This window comes from Ictidomys tridecemlineatus, chromosome 2, assembly GCF_052094955.1.
Source record: "Ictidomys tridecemlineatus isolate mIctTri1 chromosome 2, mIctTri1.hap1, whole genome shotgun sequence".
Taxonomy (NCBI): Eukaryota; Metazoa; Chordata; class Mammalia; order Rodentia; family Sciuridae; genus Ictidomys; species Ictidomys tridecemlineatus.
Genome location: NC_135478.1, coordinates 32,481,878 through 32,497,046, shown reverse-complemented (window position 1 = coordinate 32,497,046; position 15,169 = coordinate 32,481,878). Strand labels below are relative to the sequence as shown.

The window sequence follows — 15,169 nt, the reverse complement described above, 5'->3', positions numbered from 1 at the left end:
TAGACTCCATTGTTCTAGGCCTGAGATGATGTAGAACATCATGGCAGAAATATGCTGTGGAGGAAAGCTGTTCAGCTCATGGCAGCTGGGATGCAGAGGGAGGGAAAGAAGGGGGGAGAGAGACAGAGACAAAGACAGAGAGAAAGAGAGACAGCCAGAGAGAAAGGGTAGCTAGGGACATGATATAATCCCCAGGGGCAAGGCCCCCCATGGTCTACTTTTTAAGCCTGCCTACAGGTATTTCTAATTCTGGTATATAGGAGGCTATTTTGATATATATGCACATACATTGTGGGATGTATAAATCAATTAGCATATACATCATGTCATATATTCATCTTTTTCATGGCAAGAACACTTAAAATCTAATCCTAGAAAATCTCCAATATACAATATATGGTTACTAACCAAAGATACCATGATGTATAATAGGTCTTTTGAACTTATTCCTTTTGTCTAACTGAAATTTTGTGTCCTTTGACTAATATCTCTTCAATCCCTCTCTCCAACTTCTAACTTCTGGTAACCATCATTTTACCCTGTTTCTATTATTTCTTTTTTTGTATTGTGAATGTAAATAAGATCATTTGTATTTGTCTTTCTGTGCCTGGATTATTTCACTTAGCATGTCCTCCAGGTTTATTCATGGTATCACGAATAACAGGTTGTCCTTCTTTTTTTATGGTTGAACAGTGTTGTATTTCCATATATGCTACATTTTAAATATCCATTCACCTATCCATGGACACTTAGGTTGATTCTGATCTTGGCTCTTGTGAATAAAATTCCATGAATATGAACATGCAGATACCTCTTCTACATTTTCATTTCACATCTTTTGGCTATATATCAAGCAGCAAGATTGCTAGGTCACATGATATTTCTATTTTTGTTCTTTAAGGAATCTCCTTATTGTTTTCATAGCCAGTATGGATCCTGGCTATACTAATTTGCTATCTCTCTAACAATGTACATAAATTCCCTTTTCTCCATATCCTCACCAATACTTATCTTTCATCTTTTGGATAATGGTCATTCTAACAGATGTGAGGTGATATTTCATTTGTGGTTTTTATTTATATTTCCCTGATAATTAATAAGCTTTTTCCCCCCATATACTTTATGATCATTTATATATCTTCTTTTTTCCATTAGGAAAACAGGGTCAAAGTATATTGCATTGGGGAGATGTCTATGTTAGTTTTCCATTGCTGTGACCAAAATACCCAACAAGGACAACTTGGAGGAGATAAAGTTTATTTTGACTCACAGTTTCAGAGGTTCAGTCTATGTTTGGCTGACTCCATTGCTTTGGACCTAAGTAGAGACAGAACATCATGGTGGAAGGGTGTGCTAGAAGAATACTTCTTGGAATGAGAGAGAGGGAGGTAGGGGAGAAAGGTGGAGGGATGGGGCCACAGGGAAAATACACTCTGGCAGGGCATGCCCCCAGTGGCCCACCTCCTCCAGCCACAACCCCACCTGTGGGGACATCTTTTACTTTGTGGGGACATCTCATATCCAAGCCATATTACAATGCCAAAGTTAGGTAGGTTAGCAGTCCTCTTCTCAAATGATTTGGGATTCAGGGAAGCGTTTTAGTGTTTATAAAGAACTAAAGAGTTTTATGGGCTGAATTTTGTTCTCCTAAATTCATATGTGGAGTCTGAACCCCTAGTACCTAAGTATGTGACTGCATTTGAAGGTAGGATCTTTAAAGGGGTCATTTTAAATAAAAAGAAGTCATTAGGGTGGTCATAAAGGTGGGCCCTTTTGGTTGGTGTTCTTACAAGAAGAGATTAGGGTACTCACACACACACAAAGAAGAGAGAGGGAAAATATGGTATTGTATAAGCCAATAAAAAAGACCACAGAAAAAAAACAACCCTGCTGACACCTCAGCTTTAGACTTCTAGCCTTTAATCGTGAGAAAATAAATTTCTGTTGTTTAAGCTATCCACATTGTACCTCTTTGTTATGAAAGACCTAGCAAATCATACATGTGTCTCTAAAACAAAAGTCAACCTGGGTCTCAGTCAATTCAAATCAGACAGGGCCCAGGCCATGAAGACCAAGTATTAAGTCATACAGCTCAGAAAGTCACCAGAGCTGCCAGGGATATTTGGTTAATGATCTTAGCCAAAAATAATTTCCAAACTCTATCTACTGTAGGAATGGGGCTTCTAATATTCTTTGAAATGTGATTCTCACTGACTCAACTATGGGACAGAAGAGCTACAGGTGTAAAATCTTTAATTCTGATGCTGAGCAGAGTCAGACACAAGCAGAGGTTGACTGACCATCTCAACAAGCTAACTAGCTGCATATTAAAAATTTGCCAGTGAATGGTTGGAGTTGTAGAATATCATGCTAAGTGAAATAAGCCAATCCCAAAAAACCAAAGGCCAAATATTTTCTCTAATAATGCAGATGCTAATTCACAATAAGGCTGGGGGGCACTAGGGAAGAATAGCTTTACCTTAGATTAGGTAGAGGGAAGTGATGGGAGGGGAAGGAAGAGGATGTGGGGATAGAAAAGATAGTAGAATGAAACAGACATTATTACTGTATTTATATATGTGACTACATGACCAATATGATTCTGCAACATGTACACTCAGAAAAATGAGAAATTATATCCCATTTATGTATGATATATCAAAGTGCATAAATGCATTCTACTGTCATGTATAACTAATTAAAACAAATAAAAAATTTAAAAAAAAGAATGAGGAATGCTGAGCCATTCAGAATTGATAGACAAGATATTTGTTTCTGTTTGCACATTCCTTGGGTATTAGATCAAGGAGGACGTGTGTGTGTGTGTGTGTGTGTGTGTGTGTGTGTGTGTATGTGTATATATATATATATATATATTTAATATCCAATGTACACAATGACTACTTCAGTTCTTTTCCTTCATGTGCTGTACTATGATTCGACCACTGTCATTGCTTCTATGGGTTACTGCAACTTCCTCCTTCTATCTTACTGGTCTTTCTTGCTCCCTGGCCTCCAGAAGTGAGGAATAAGGGCAGATTATTTTAGGTATGAATAGGCACATTGTCACGATTTTCCTATTTGCATGTATATATTTGCCAAAGAAAGAAATCACTTAGAAATTATCTTGAGTCCTTGTCCTAGTCTCTTAAGTCCAAATCTTTCTTTGCATTTACTCTCACTTTCATTCTTTCCTTTTCCATTTCTACATTTCCTAGTACTTTTCAGATCCTCCTGAACTCAGAAATAGCCTTACTTTTCTGCTTCGCTCTTCTCTTTCTCCTCAATTCCTAAATTCATCCTACATAAAATAATTTTTATAAAACATCTCTATAAAATTTTGACCATGGTGCTATTTTCCTATTTGTTAAACTTCAATAGCTCTAGACTGTCTGCAACAACAAGTTCCAACACTCCTGAGCCTAATGTTTAAGGCTATGAGAATCTGGCCTGTGCTAGAATAATCTTATTTACAACTGCTCTAGCATTTCAAATCTTACAATGAATTGAAGTGGTGTCCTGTATTACCTTCCACAATCCTCCCACCCTTATGCTTTTGCTGCTATGGTGTCATTCCCTAGCTTCCACCTCTTCTATGTTCCATCTGTCTTTCAAGACCAACTCAAAACCCAGATGCATTTGTTCTAGTTTTTCTCCCACTATGATGTGCCTTCTCCTCTGCCTTTTCATGTTATCCATCTTTTATGGCTAAGAATAATTTTAACTTAACTTTCAGATCTTTCCTAACCACCCTGGCCTTCAATCCTTCCTGAAAGGCTATCAGGGGGCCATTAGGTGCCAGACATTGTCTGAATCCTAGGGATCATAGCTAGATAATGTACAATTTCTAATGTCCAGGATGGTGTACTTTCCTCTCTAAACACCTATTTCAGTCACTGCCCAAAGAATTGTCTTCCAATAATGGGATGTGTTAGAAAATTTTTTTCTCTTTTGAACTGTCAATTATATTTCTAGAATTTTCCTTTAAAAAATGACTTGTCTCCCCTAGTTAGATTATAAAGATTCTGTCCCCCAAGCAAAGTATCTAGTATTTATACAAGAATGGAGAGGCATTTATGTACTAGGCATGAGGTCCTATTTTTGCTAGTGTTCCTACTGGTGTAATATGTCAATTTTTGGGGCACACAAACCCCATAATTTTACAGGTATTATTGCTTAGGATAAGGTTAAAGTAGACATTAGCTATTTAGGTTTTTGAAAAGTAAATTAATTTAAATTTAAAAAAATTAAGTAATACTGTTTCAAGTTATAGTTTTGGAAAAAACTAAAAAGTGGTTCTTCAAGTGTGCTATATAAGAATGAACTTGTAAAGTAGAAAATAAAGCCCAGAAATACACTGGCTCTTACTTATAAGTCTTATAACTGTCTTATAAGTCAGCATACAGGATTCAAGTGAAGGTACCTGGTTTCTCTAACTGAAACACTTTAAATTTGCCCCTTTTACCATGTACCATGATACTCTTTTGCATAAAGATTAAGTTTAATTACTTCAATGTGTCTGACCTGTGTTTTTATATGGTTTCTCATCTCCTCTGTAAGACTTGCTTTTGTTTTTTAAATCCTTCACTACCAGAAAAATGAATGGGGCACTAGAGTGAATTTTGTGTGTCTCCAAGCACATTTATAAAGCATAGAAGGAAAAAGACCCGATTTCCTGCCTGGCTGAGTGAAACGTTAATTCTTCACGTTGGCACCTCAACCTGCAGCTGTAATCAGGGCTGTTATGCCCAAATAGGCCCTTAAACGGAAGACCTGCTGAGCAGAGACCCACTTTCCCAGCCCCACTCAACTGCGTTGTCTTTTCTGCCAACTGACCAGGCGGAAGCAGCAGCAGGGGAGGAGGGACTGCAGGTAGGTGGGGAGGGGATCATTTTGAAAGCCCTAAATCCCTTGCAGGGAAGAAGCAGCTGCTCCTTGTTTTTCTAAACATCTGTCCCATCTGTGCCTGGCCTTACCTCACCGTTTGGTGGCTTGAGCTAGTTAAACGTGTATTTGACGAGGGATCACTTCTGAATGCTGGTTGGTGAGTCAAATAGGCCCAAGTGCTACCCAGAAAGTTTCTTTTATTGAAAAGAGGGGCAGTTGGGGCGCTTAAGGAGGATGGCTGTTTATTTTCTTCTCACAAAACATACAGCTTTAAAGGACAGGGTCGTTATTTGGAACATCACCCAAAGTGGACTGTATGTCCTGGGGTTATTATTTCACAAAAGTTACTTCTAGAGCTCAGATTGTACTTACCGGCCCCGATTTGAAAGAGTAATGATACTTGCACATCATATACCACTTTAATGGTAGGATGAGCTGTGCACACTGTGTGTGAGCTGCGTCTCACCGATGGTCTTCAGCAGCGTACTGCTTGTATTTGGTTTGCTTGCTAATCCTGTGCTCTTGAGAATAAAGGCCTTATTTTTATTCAGTTGTTTTTCCTTAGTACTCAGAACCAGGCCTGGAACCTGGCGAATATAAAATGGAGCTTTATGAATGAATGACAAAGAAAAATAAAGGGTGGATGTTTCATTTGGTTCTCTGAAGGAGAGTATGGGGAGGGGGGCCTCGGACATTGACACAGCAGCGGAGGGAAGTATAGTTCCAAAGTGCCAGATGCGGAACCAGAAGCCTTCGCTACGCCTCCCAAAGCCAGGCTGCGCGGTGGGAGACAGTCTCCGTGGAAGCGCGCGCAGCCACGCCCCCTTCCCTAGTCAAGCGCTGTGAGCTCCCCGGACAGGTTTCGGGGCGGGGCCCGCGAGGCGCAGGCGCAATGCGCGGCGGAAGTAGGAACTTGGGCAGGGTAAAGGATAGGAGCTTTGCCGGGCTTTGCGAAGGGCGCCGCGCTCCTCCTCTTGTCGCGGGAAGCTGCGGCGGCGCACGTGCAAACGAGCCCAAGCCCCTCCCCCATCCCACCCCCGCCCCTGCCCTGAGCCTCCGGGAGGCTGCCTCCTGCGACCGCCGTGATGGCGCTCGACCCCGCAGGTACGGGGACGACCAGCGTGGTTTGCCGAGGGCCTGGGCTCGGGTCTCGCGCCGCGGGCCTGCGGGCGGGGCGCGGCCTGGGAAAGGTGCAGAGCTGAGGTTGCACCGCTTCCGCACACTTGCCCTCACGCCTGGCCGGCTGCTATAGGGTTTCCTGCCGGCCCTGGCGTCTTCCCCTGGTTGTAGGTCATTCTCAAGTGTTAGGTGAGGCGCGTTCCGTTTGTTGTCTGAACTTTCGTCCTGTTGTGGTCTGGGAACATCTTGCCAAGGGAGACTGGTTTCTTCATCTCCATCCTCATTTTCGCCCCTTTGGGGGCACCTGCTCCTTGCAACAACAGTGTGTCTTCCAGACGTTCTTGCCACACAAGAAAATTCATTGTAGTCCCAGCGCACACTTTTACTTTTCTTTTTGGTAGTTAATGGACCCCAAGTTAATCCTTAAAGCCCAACTTAACAGTTCAAGGTCTTCATCCTTGTGGCCACAGTCATTTTCATTGGAAAGGATCTTCAGAGTCTTGAGTTTGTCAGTTTCTCTCAATTTTTTTTTCCTTACAGTAAACCTCACCCAGTGTACTTTTTTTTTTTTTAGGTTATTTATGTGAGGGTGTAGCTGAGGGACTTCTTGTCACTCCTTTCGTTTTAGAGAAAAACACAAAGTATTGAGAGGTGGGATGCTTTCAAACTTTCGGAGATTCTGAAGTTGAAAAAAAAGTCCCTTTCATGGTCTCTCAAGGAGAATGAAAAATATGTGCAGGACACAAATGATAAAAGTTTGTTGAATATTTTATTATCAAGCAAAGTAGTCTCATTTATCCAAAAGTAGTATCTCCATTTTACAGAATAGGAAAGTGAAATTCAGAGAGGTTAAATTACTAGTCCAAGCAGGTAGTGGTAAGATCTGGTAAGAGAAAAAAGATTGCATAGATTCTGTGATTAGAGCAATAGAATTGGTGCAGGTGAAATCATGTGGTTAGAAAAAGGATGATGTAGTCAAGAAGATCTTTGAGATGGAGAATATTGAGTTCAATTTTTAAATAAGTAAACTTTGATAATGAAAAAAAAGAAGATGGAAAATAAAGACAGAAGATTGAACTGGAGTTTGGTTTTACAAGTTATTTTCTGGGTAATGTTAATGAGATTGTTTTGAGCTCATTTCTTCATATCTGCTTCTGAATGAAATGCTATTTGTAAATAATTTCTTCCACTACTTTCTTTTTTTTTATTTTTTGGTACCAGGGATTAAACTCAGGGTCACTCAACCACTGAGCCACATCCCCAGCCCTATTTTGTATTTTATTTACAAACAGGGTCTCACTGAGTTGTTAGCTTCTCACTTTTGCTGAGGCTTGCTTTGAACTCACAATGATCCTCCTGCCTCAGTTTCCCAAGCTGCTGGGTACAGGCATGTGCCACTGTACCCAGCTCCACTCCTTTCTTCTTTCTAGAAATGTTTATTGTGCTCCTTCTGCATACACAAATGTAAGCTGATTGGTCAGCTAAGTAGGATAACTAATGGGATGGCAAAATTCAGGTTTCAATTATAGAAAATTTAAGTTAAAATCGGGATACTGAGTAATATTCCATTGAGTATATATACCACATTTTCTTTATCCATTCATCTATTGAAGGACACCTAGATTGATTCCATAGTTTAGCTATAGTGAGTTGAGCTGCTATAAACATTAATGTGGCTGCATTACTGTAGTATGTTTATTTTAAGTCCTTTGGATATAAACCGAGGAGTGGGATAGCTAGTAAATGGATGGAGTTGGAGAATATCATGCTAAGTGAAATAAGTAAATCCCATAAAACCAAAGGCCTAATGTTTTCTCTAATACGTGGATGCTAATTCACAATAAGACAAGGACACTAGAGAAGAATAGCATTATCTTAGATTAGGTAGAGGAAAAGGAGAGGAGGAGAAGGGATGTGGGGAAAGAGTAGAATGAAACAGACATTATTATTGTGTGTATATATGTGACTACATGACCAATATTAGTCTGCAACATGTACACTCAGAAAAATTAGAAATTACATCCCATCTGTGTATGATATATCAAATTGCATAAATGCATTGTACATTTTAATGTATAACTCATTAAAACAAATAAAAAATTAATTTTAAAAATTTAAAAAATTGACTACATGAAAAAAAAAATTGAGATGCTGGTAGGATTTGGAAATTACTAACACTCTGACAGTAGTACAGTTATAAAGATGGAGGTGAGTACTGAGAACTCTACAGGAACACCATCTTTGAAGCTGGAATCTGTGGGATCACCTCAAGAGTAAGTGCAGTTAATTACCTTGGCAGCCTCTATATTTTTTCTAGTATTGCCATTGTTCAGTATTTGTAAGACTGTTTTAAAATGTGCCTTCCACCTCTATGTTAATGTTAATATCTTCATTTTTGCAAATCTTGTTCTGAAAGTGAATTTAAATTTCAGTCAAAGTTTAGCCAGAGATAAGCCGATGGAAGTGGTCAGTGATCATCCTGGGAAATGTTACCTCTGCTCTCTCCACAAAAAAAAAAAAAAAAAAGAAAATTATGGATCTGATCTGGTTTGCATGTTTGAGTGAATTGATTCTGAGTGAATTGATTCTGAAGGCCATATTAAGAAACATGGTCTGATTGAAGCAAACGCTACATTTTTTAAATTATGTGAATAGCTCTCAATTTAAAAAGTTCCTGCACCTCATTATCAAAGTAAGTAGTATGTTCTTTGTAGAAATTTTATGAAATATTGTAAGATAAGAAAAACCCGTGGAGATAGGGAGGAGATAAGCATTGGAGAACATTTATAGAGTTTAAAATGTTCTGCTATCTTCTAGATGTATATGAGAGAAAAAAAACAAGTCAGTTAATTCAATGCAAAGTAGGCCACAGGCAAACTGTCTTGTATTCTTCTATCAAATGTCTTCTTCTGTTCCCTATAATATTGATGTTTTTTTTCTTTATTAGATATCAGTGGGAAATTTTACTTTTTGGAAAACATAGTTTCAAAGTTTTACCAAATAAAGTAAATGAAACTTGTTAATTCGTTTAAGAAATTATGGTTACATTGTAGTTTATAGCAGATTTCTAAATTTGACATGTCATATTGCATAAGTTAATTTTCTGCTTTGATCTGCTTTTCGATTTGTTGAGTGAAAGGGGAAGTTTTCACACCTAGCAATATGTACAATCTGAAGTTCAAGAAATTGGTGGTATTGAGAAATGAACATCTTCTGTGAAGGAGTTGGTTATTAATAGTGAAAGCTGATAAGATAAAGAAGTTCAGATGAAGTATGTCATTGTGGGATATAGGAAATAAATGACTCAGAAACTAAGCAGAAATAAGTGCATATACCTTGTTGATATAGTTTCCATATTTTGTAAGAGTTTGAGACTAAAAGATTAGATGTTGCTAATTAACCTAATATTTTATATTCCTTCTCTTCAAAGAAAAAGGTGTTTGTCAGCTACCTGACGACTTGCTCCTCTTTTCTTCTTCTTCTTCTTTTTTTTTTTTATAGTTTTTCTCCCATTGGAAGGGGTCAGAATTCATTTGTCTTTACTTTCTGATCAAAAAATGAGAACTGTGAAATTTTGAATTTTGCTTGTTCCAAATGATACTTCTGAAATATACAGTTGTATTGTCTAAGGGTTATTTCCATGCTTTGGCATAACTGCAGAAAATCAATTACCCTTATTTGCCAAAGTTCTCTTAGATAGGCCTCATATGTATGATGGTGTTATGGAAAATTTGAGACATTGGTTATATGACTTAATGTTACCTTTCATCAGAGACTTGGGTCATTTTACCTCTGTGAGCCTCCATTTCTTTATCTGTACAATTTGATCAAAATACTTAACCTGGGAAGGTTGTTATGAAGATTGTATGGCCTTCATTGTCCTTGTCTCCTTTTTGTTTTGTCAGTTTAAAATAGCATGAAGGTAAGACTGTATGAGGCACATGGATCCTAACTGTCTTGATTTTCCCAATTTAAGACCTTCTTTCCTTTTCTCATGTTGCACTTTTATTATTGCAAGAGGGTATGAGCAAGCTGGCAAGAACGTGAAAATCTTGTTATGAGCATTTATATGGAGGGAGCTAGAGTCTGCCTAGCTTCTGGTGGGAAGCACTTAGTGTTATGGTTTGGATTTAAGGTGTTCCTCAAAAGCTCATGTGTGATACGATGCAGGAATATTCAGAGGAGAAATGATTAGATCATGATAGCTGTAACTTAACAAATTAATTCGTTTGATGGATTAATAATTTGAATGGATTAATGGGTGATAACTATAGACATGTAGGGCATAGCTAGAGGAAGTAGGTCACTGGGGGATTTAATTTTTATTTATTTATTTATTTATTTTTTTAAAGAGAGAGTGAGAGGAGAGAGAGAGAGAGAGAGAGAGAGTGAGAATTTTTAATATTTCTTTTTATTTTTTTTAGTTCTCGGCAGACACAACATCTTTGGTATGTGGTGCTGAGGATCGAACCCGGGCCGCACGCATGCCAGGCGAGCGCGCTACCGCTTGAGCCACATCCCCAGCCCCTGGGGGGATTTTATTATCCTTGACTTCTTGCACTGAAGCTCTCTTTGCTTGCTGGCTGTCAGGAACAGAGTAACTTTTCTCTACCATGCCCTTTTGCCTCTTCTCAGGCTCAGAGCTATGTAGTTGGCCTGCCATGGATTCAGCCTCTGAAACCTTGAGCCAAAATAAACCTTTTCTTAAGTTCTTCTTATCAGGTATTTTAGTCACAGTGATGAATATTAGGAAGTAAGATATTTAGGAAGTAACAATTGAGAACTATGATCACAGTGATGAATATTAGGAAGTAAGATATTTAGGAAGTAACAATTGAAAACTATGATCAATTGAGAAAGCATCTATACTTGATGCTTTCTCTTTGATGCTCTTGGTAGCTAATAAAGGAGAGGAACATAGAGATTGAACCTGTGCTAATGAAAATACTTTTGCAGATTTATTACAGGCATTTTTCTTGTGTGTGTTTGTGTGTGTGTGTTTACCTCTAGAGTAAATAGTAGCATGGAAATGTCTTCAGGAACAAATAGGAGTACCTAGGAAGTTTTTTTGAATTGGCATTAAGAGCTGGTTAATCTCAGTGGCTTGGGAAGCTGAGGCAGGAGGATCATGAGTTCAAAGCCAGCTTCAGCATGTTAAGAAAGCCCTAAACCACTCCGCAAGACTTTCTCTCTAAATAAAATATTAAAAAGGGCTAGGGATGTGGCTCAGTGGTTAAGTCCCCTGGGCTCAATCCCTTGTATACCTCCCCCCCCCAAAAAAAAAAGTGGAATTAATTTAAATAAGAACTGAGTTAGTTAAATCAGAACATGCTATGAAGATTCTGTAATACTCTGATTTATTTCACTGTTATCTTTGTCGATTCATTGCAAGTGCTGTTATCAGTAGCCTTATAATCTGGTGCTGCCATATTGCAAGAATACATGAGCCCCAAAGCAAAATCTGAGCTAACAAATTCAGCCAGTGAAAAAGGTGAAAATTGACTTTTAGGTGATGATAGAATGTTGAGATGTTAGAGCTTTGGAAATTTTCCGTGGTTGTGTTACCCTGCTTCTTTATGAATTCATGTGACTATATAGAAGGAAACTTTCAAAAAAAAATTTTTTTTTTCTCCAGGCTCTTGTACAAACGTATAACATGTATACAACATTGACAGGAAGGGAATCAGAAGTTTTTGAATTTTATGAAAAGTTCCATATCTATAATATTTTCAGTGTTGAAGATAGCTTTGAAGTTAATTAATTATAAAATTCTAATTAATTAATAATTAATGTTTAATGACTGGTGTGCTACCAAGTGCAAAATCTTTAAATTTATAAATTTTTAGAAGGGATATTTTTGATGCAATGCCAAGACTTTGGGAAACTGAAATTAGTATTCATGCAATTCTGTAATTATTTATTTGCCTTAGGAGGTTTTAGAAGAATGATCAGAAGGAATTTTTGTAAGCAGTTTAAAGAACTTGTTTGATAGGGCTATTTTAACTTAGAATTCATAATGAAGATAAATTCCTATTATAATTTATTTATGGAAAAATGGCTCAATATTACAAAAATGGTTCAATATTACTAAATCTGTATCCAGAAAACTGATTTAAAAAATTGCTTTAGTTATGTGTGACCATTGCAAGATTTATAAAACAAAGAGATTCATTTAGTACATTATAAATAAGTGATATCAATTAAAACATAGAGGTGAAAGAGGTAAAACTTTGAAATTGATTTTCTAAATTTGATTAGTATATCACAATATTTATTTGAATCTGCTCAGTAGTTACGCTGTTAATTATTGAGATCTGACTATGATTTATGCTATAACAATGTGAAATGGAGTGTGTGGAGATAGTCCTAGTTTTATTTCCTCTTTAAGTACACATTAGCTTTCTAGTCAACAAGATGACTCAAGAGCATTTCAAATTCAACATGTCCACAACAGCCCCAGGTCTTTTGCATTCTTTGTCTCAGTGAGTGGTCACATCATTTCGCTTGGAGCCAGAAAACAGGGTGCCCTCCTTGAATCACTTATTTTCCTTTGTCCCTTCAGGCCCTGCCACTCTTGTGGAATCTCTCTTGAATCTATCTGTCCTTTTCTCTCCATTCATATTTTCAACTTGTTCTATAAGCTCAGTTTTCTTTTTCTAATTTTATGGCAGTTTCTTTCAAAACAAAGGGAAAGGAGAAAGCACTGATAAATAGTATAGCACAGATTTCAGCAAACTCCCTTGTGGGCCAAATCTGGTAAGGCTTGCAGAAGCTGGGAATGGTTAGTAACCTTTTTAAAGGCTTGTTTGAAAATATACACCTCCCCTCCCCAAACACACACAGATGGTATGTAGCTTGCAAACTTAAAATATTTATACTCTGGTTCTTAAGGGAAAAAGTGTCCTATCATAGGCAGCAAAATTGGGATACAACTAGAGGTGTGATAACGAGAAAAAACATCATGTGAACACCTTCATATAATTATTTTGAAATTTTAGGTGAGATAAGTGTCCTTAAGAAATTTAAACTTTAAAAACTCCAAGTGATCCAAGAATAAAAATCCCTTAGAAAATTGAATTAGTTGTTAAAATTCTCTTTGCATCTTCCAAACGAAGGCCCTGATAAGTGATGGATCTGCATCTCATAAAAAGGAAAAGAAAGAAAGAAAAAAATCAGTAGCAGATCTGTATGCACATTTACACGTCTATATGTGACTATCTGTATTTTAAGAGATTTATTGCAAAAAACTAGCTCAGCTGATTGTGGGCAGCAATTGGGCAAGTCTAGAATATGGAGCAGGGCAGACTATCAGAAAGTGCAGGCTTTCGACCAGTACTCTTGGTCGAGAGCTGAAGCTGTAGTCATCTAGTGGAATTGTTCAGGAAAGCCTGGTTCTGCTTTTTATCCTTTTAACTAATTGAATCAAGTGCACCCAAATTATTTTGGGTAATTTCCTTTACATAAATCTGCAAAATATCTTCAGAGCAACACCTGAATTAGTGTTTATTTTAGAAATTGGGTGCCTATAACCTGTTAAAGCTGATCCATAAAATTGACCATCACAAGTGGTTTCTGCCAAATTTTGAAGGAACAGGTAATAATCTTTATATAGGTTGAGCATTCCTAATCTGGAAATCTAGAATTTGAAATGTTCCAAAATGTGAAACTGCACAATGTAGGATGCTAAACTGGTAAAATCTATGTGAATATTCCAAAATTCTAAATCTGAAACACTTCTAGTCCTAGTCATTTCAGATAAGGGATATTCAACCTGTACAGAGTGATTCAAAGAATATTAGAGGCAGAGAAAAATCCCTAATTTCTTGTTTAAATAATGTAACTTCGATACCAAAACAATACAGACAAGAAAGTCATAAGTAAATCAGAAATTCTAAAAAGAATTTAAGCATTCAAGATAAGCATCCTGTTAATTAATATTCACTATTTTTTTCTAAAGAATGTAGTTGTAGAATTAGAAGACACAAAGCAGTCCTAAAATTGTCTGCTTAGATACTGGAAGAGAGTCTATTGTCAGATTACCAGAGTAATGATAGAGTAAAGTTGTGTGGGTTTTAAGGACAATAGTAAAAGAAAAATTGACCCTGTACACCAGCAGTGAATAATTATAACCTGTTATCTGTGGAACAACACCTTGACCAATAAAAATTAAATTAAAAAATGAGCAGTAATCTTTAAGGAGAAAAGCATAAGACTTTTTTTCTACTTAATTATCTAATTTGTAATAATTTATGTGTTAAAATATCTGTTAAACAATGTGTCTTTTTAAAAGCTAAATTATTTTAAGTTAAGATGACCAGCTAGTGACATTTACAGACTTCAAGTGAGTTTTCATAAGTGTATACTCTAATCAAGACATCCATCAGAATACCCCTTTCCACACCCGTAGACAACTACTGTTCCATTTTTGTCACTGCAGATTAATTTTGCATGTTCTTCAACCACATAGCTAAGTAGCAAGTATTTTTGAGATTCACCCATGTTGAGTGTGTCAGTATTCATGATAGTATTGTTTGTAGGGTATCAATAATACCTTTCTTTTTTGTTACTAAGTAATTTTTGGCCATTCGGAATAATGCTTCCATAAACAGACTTGTATAAGTTGTTTTCTGGGCATAGTGAAGTTTTCCAAAGAAATTTACCATTTACTTTTATCAGTAATGTATGAAAGTTCTAGTTGCTTCACATTGTCTCCATTGTTCAGTGTTGTCTGTGTTTTAATTTTAGTCATTTTTGTGGTTGTGAAATAATATCATAGGTTTCATTTGCATTTTTGATGATTAATGATTTGGGGCATCTTTACGTGTGTAGATTTATAATTTGTTTAGCTTTAGTGATATTTTTGTCCACTTTTTATTGGGTTGTTGTTTTTATTACTATATGTAATTATTATATGTAGGCATTCTTTATATACTTCATATTCAAGTTCTTTCTCATATACATATGCTTGAACTGTTTCTCTTGGTCTCTGGTTTTGCCTTTTAATTTCCTTAACATTATCTTTTGATGAACAGAAAATGCTATATTTGGTGAAGTCAAATTTATCACTTTTTTCCTGTACAGTTCTTTGTATTCTCTTTAAAAATTTTTTGCTCCAAGGAATTAATTTTTTAAATAGTTTTAATTTTACATGTAGGTTTGTAAT

At 36.9% G+C, this 15,169-nt stretch overlaps 1 protein-coding gene across 1 annotated transcript in view; it reads left to right on the top strand.

Annotated features, from left to right (window-relative positions):
• The first annotated feature begins 5,772 nt into the window (after window positions 1-5,772).
• Window positions 5,773-15,169, top strand: part of Cmc1 (C-X9-C motif containing 1) — a 65,184-nt gene continuing 55,787 nt past the window's right edge. The window contains exon 1 of the mRNA XM_005317299.5: window positions 5,773-5,991. Within this exon, the coding sequence (XP_005317356.1) occupies window positions 5,973-5,991 (19 nt within the window). The 5' untranslated portion in view covers window positions 5,773-5,972. The remainder of the gene's footprint in view (window positions 5,992-15,169) is intronic.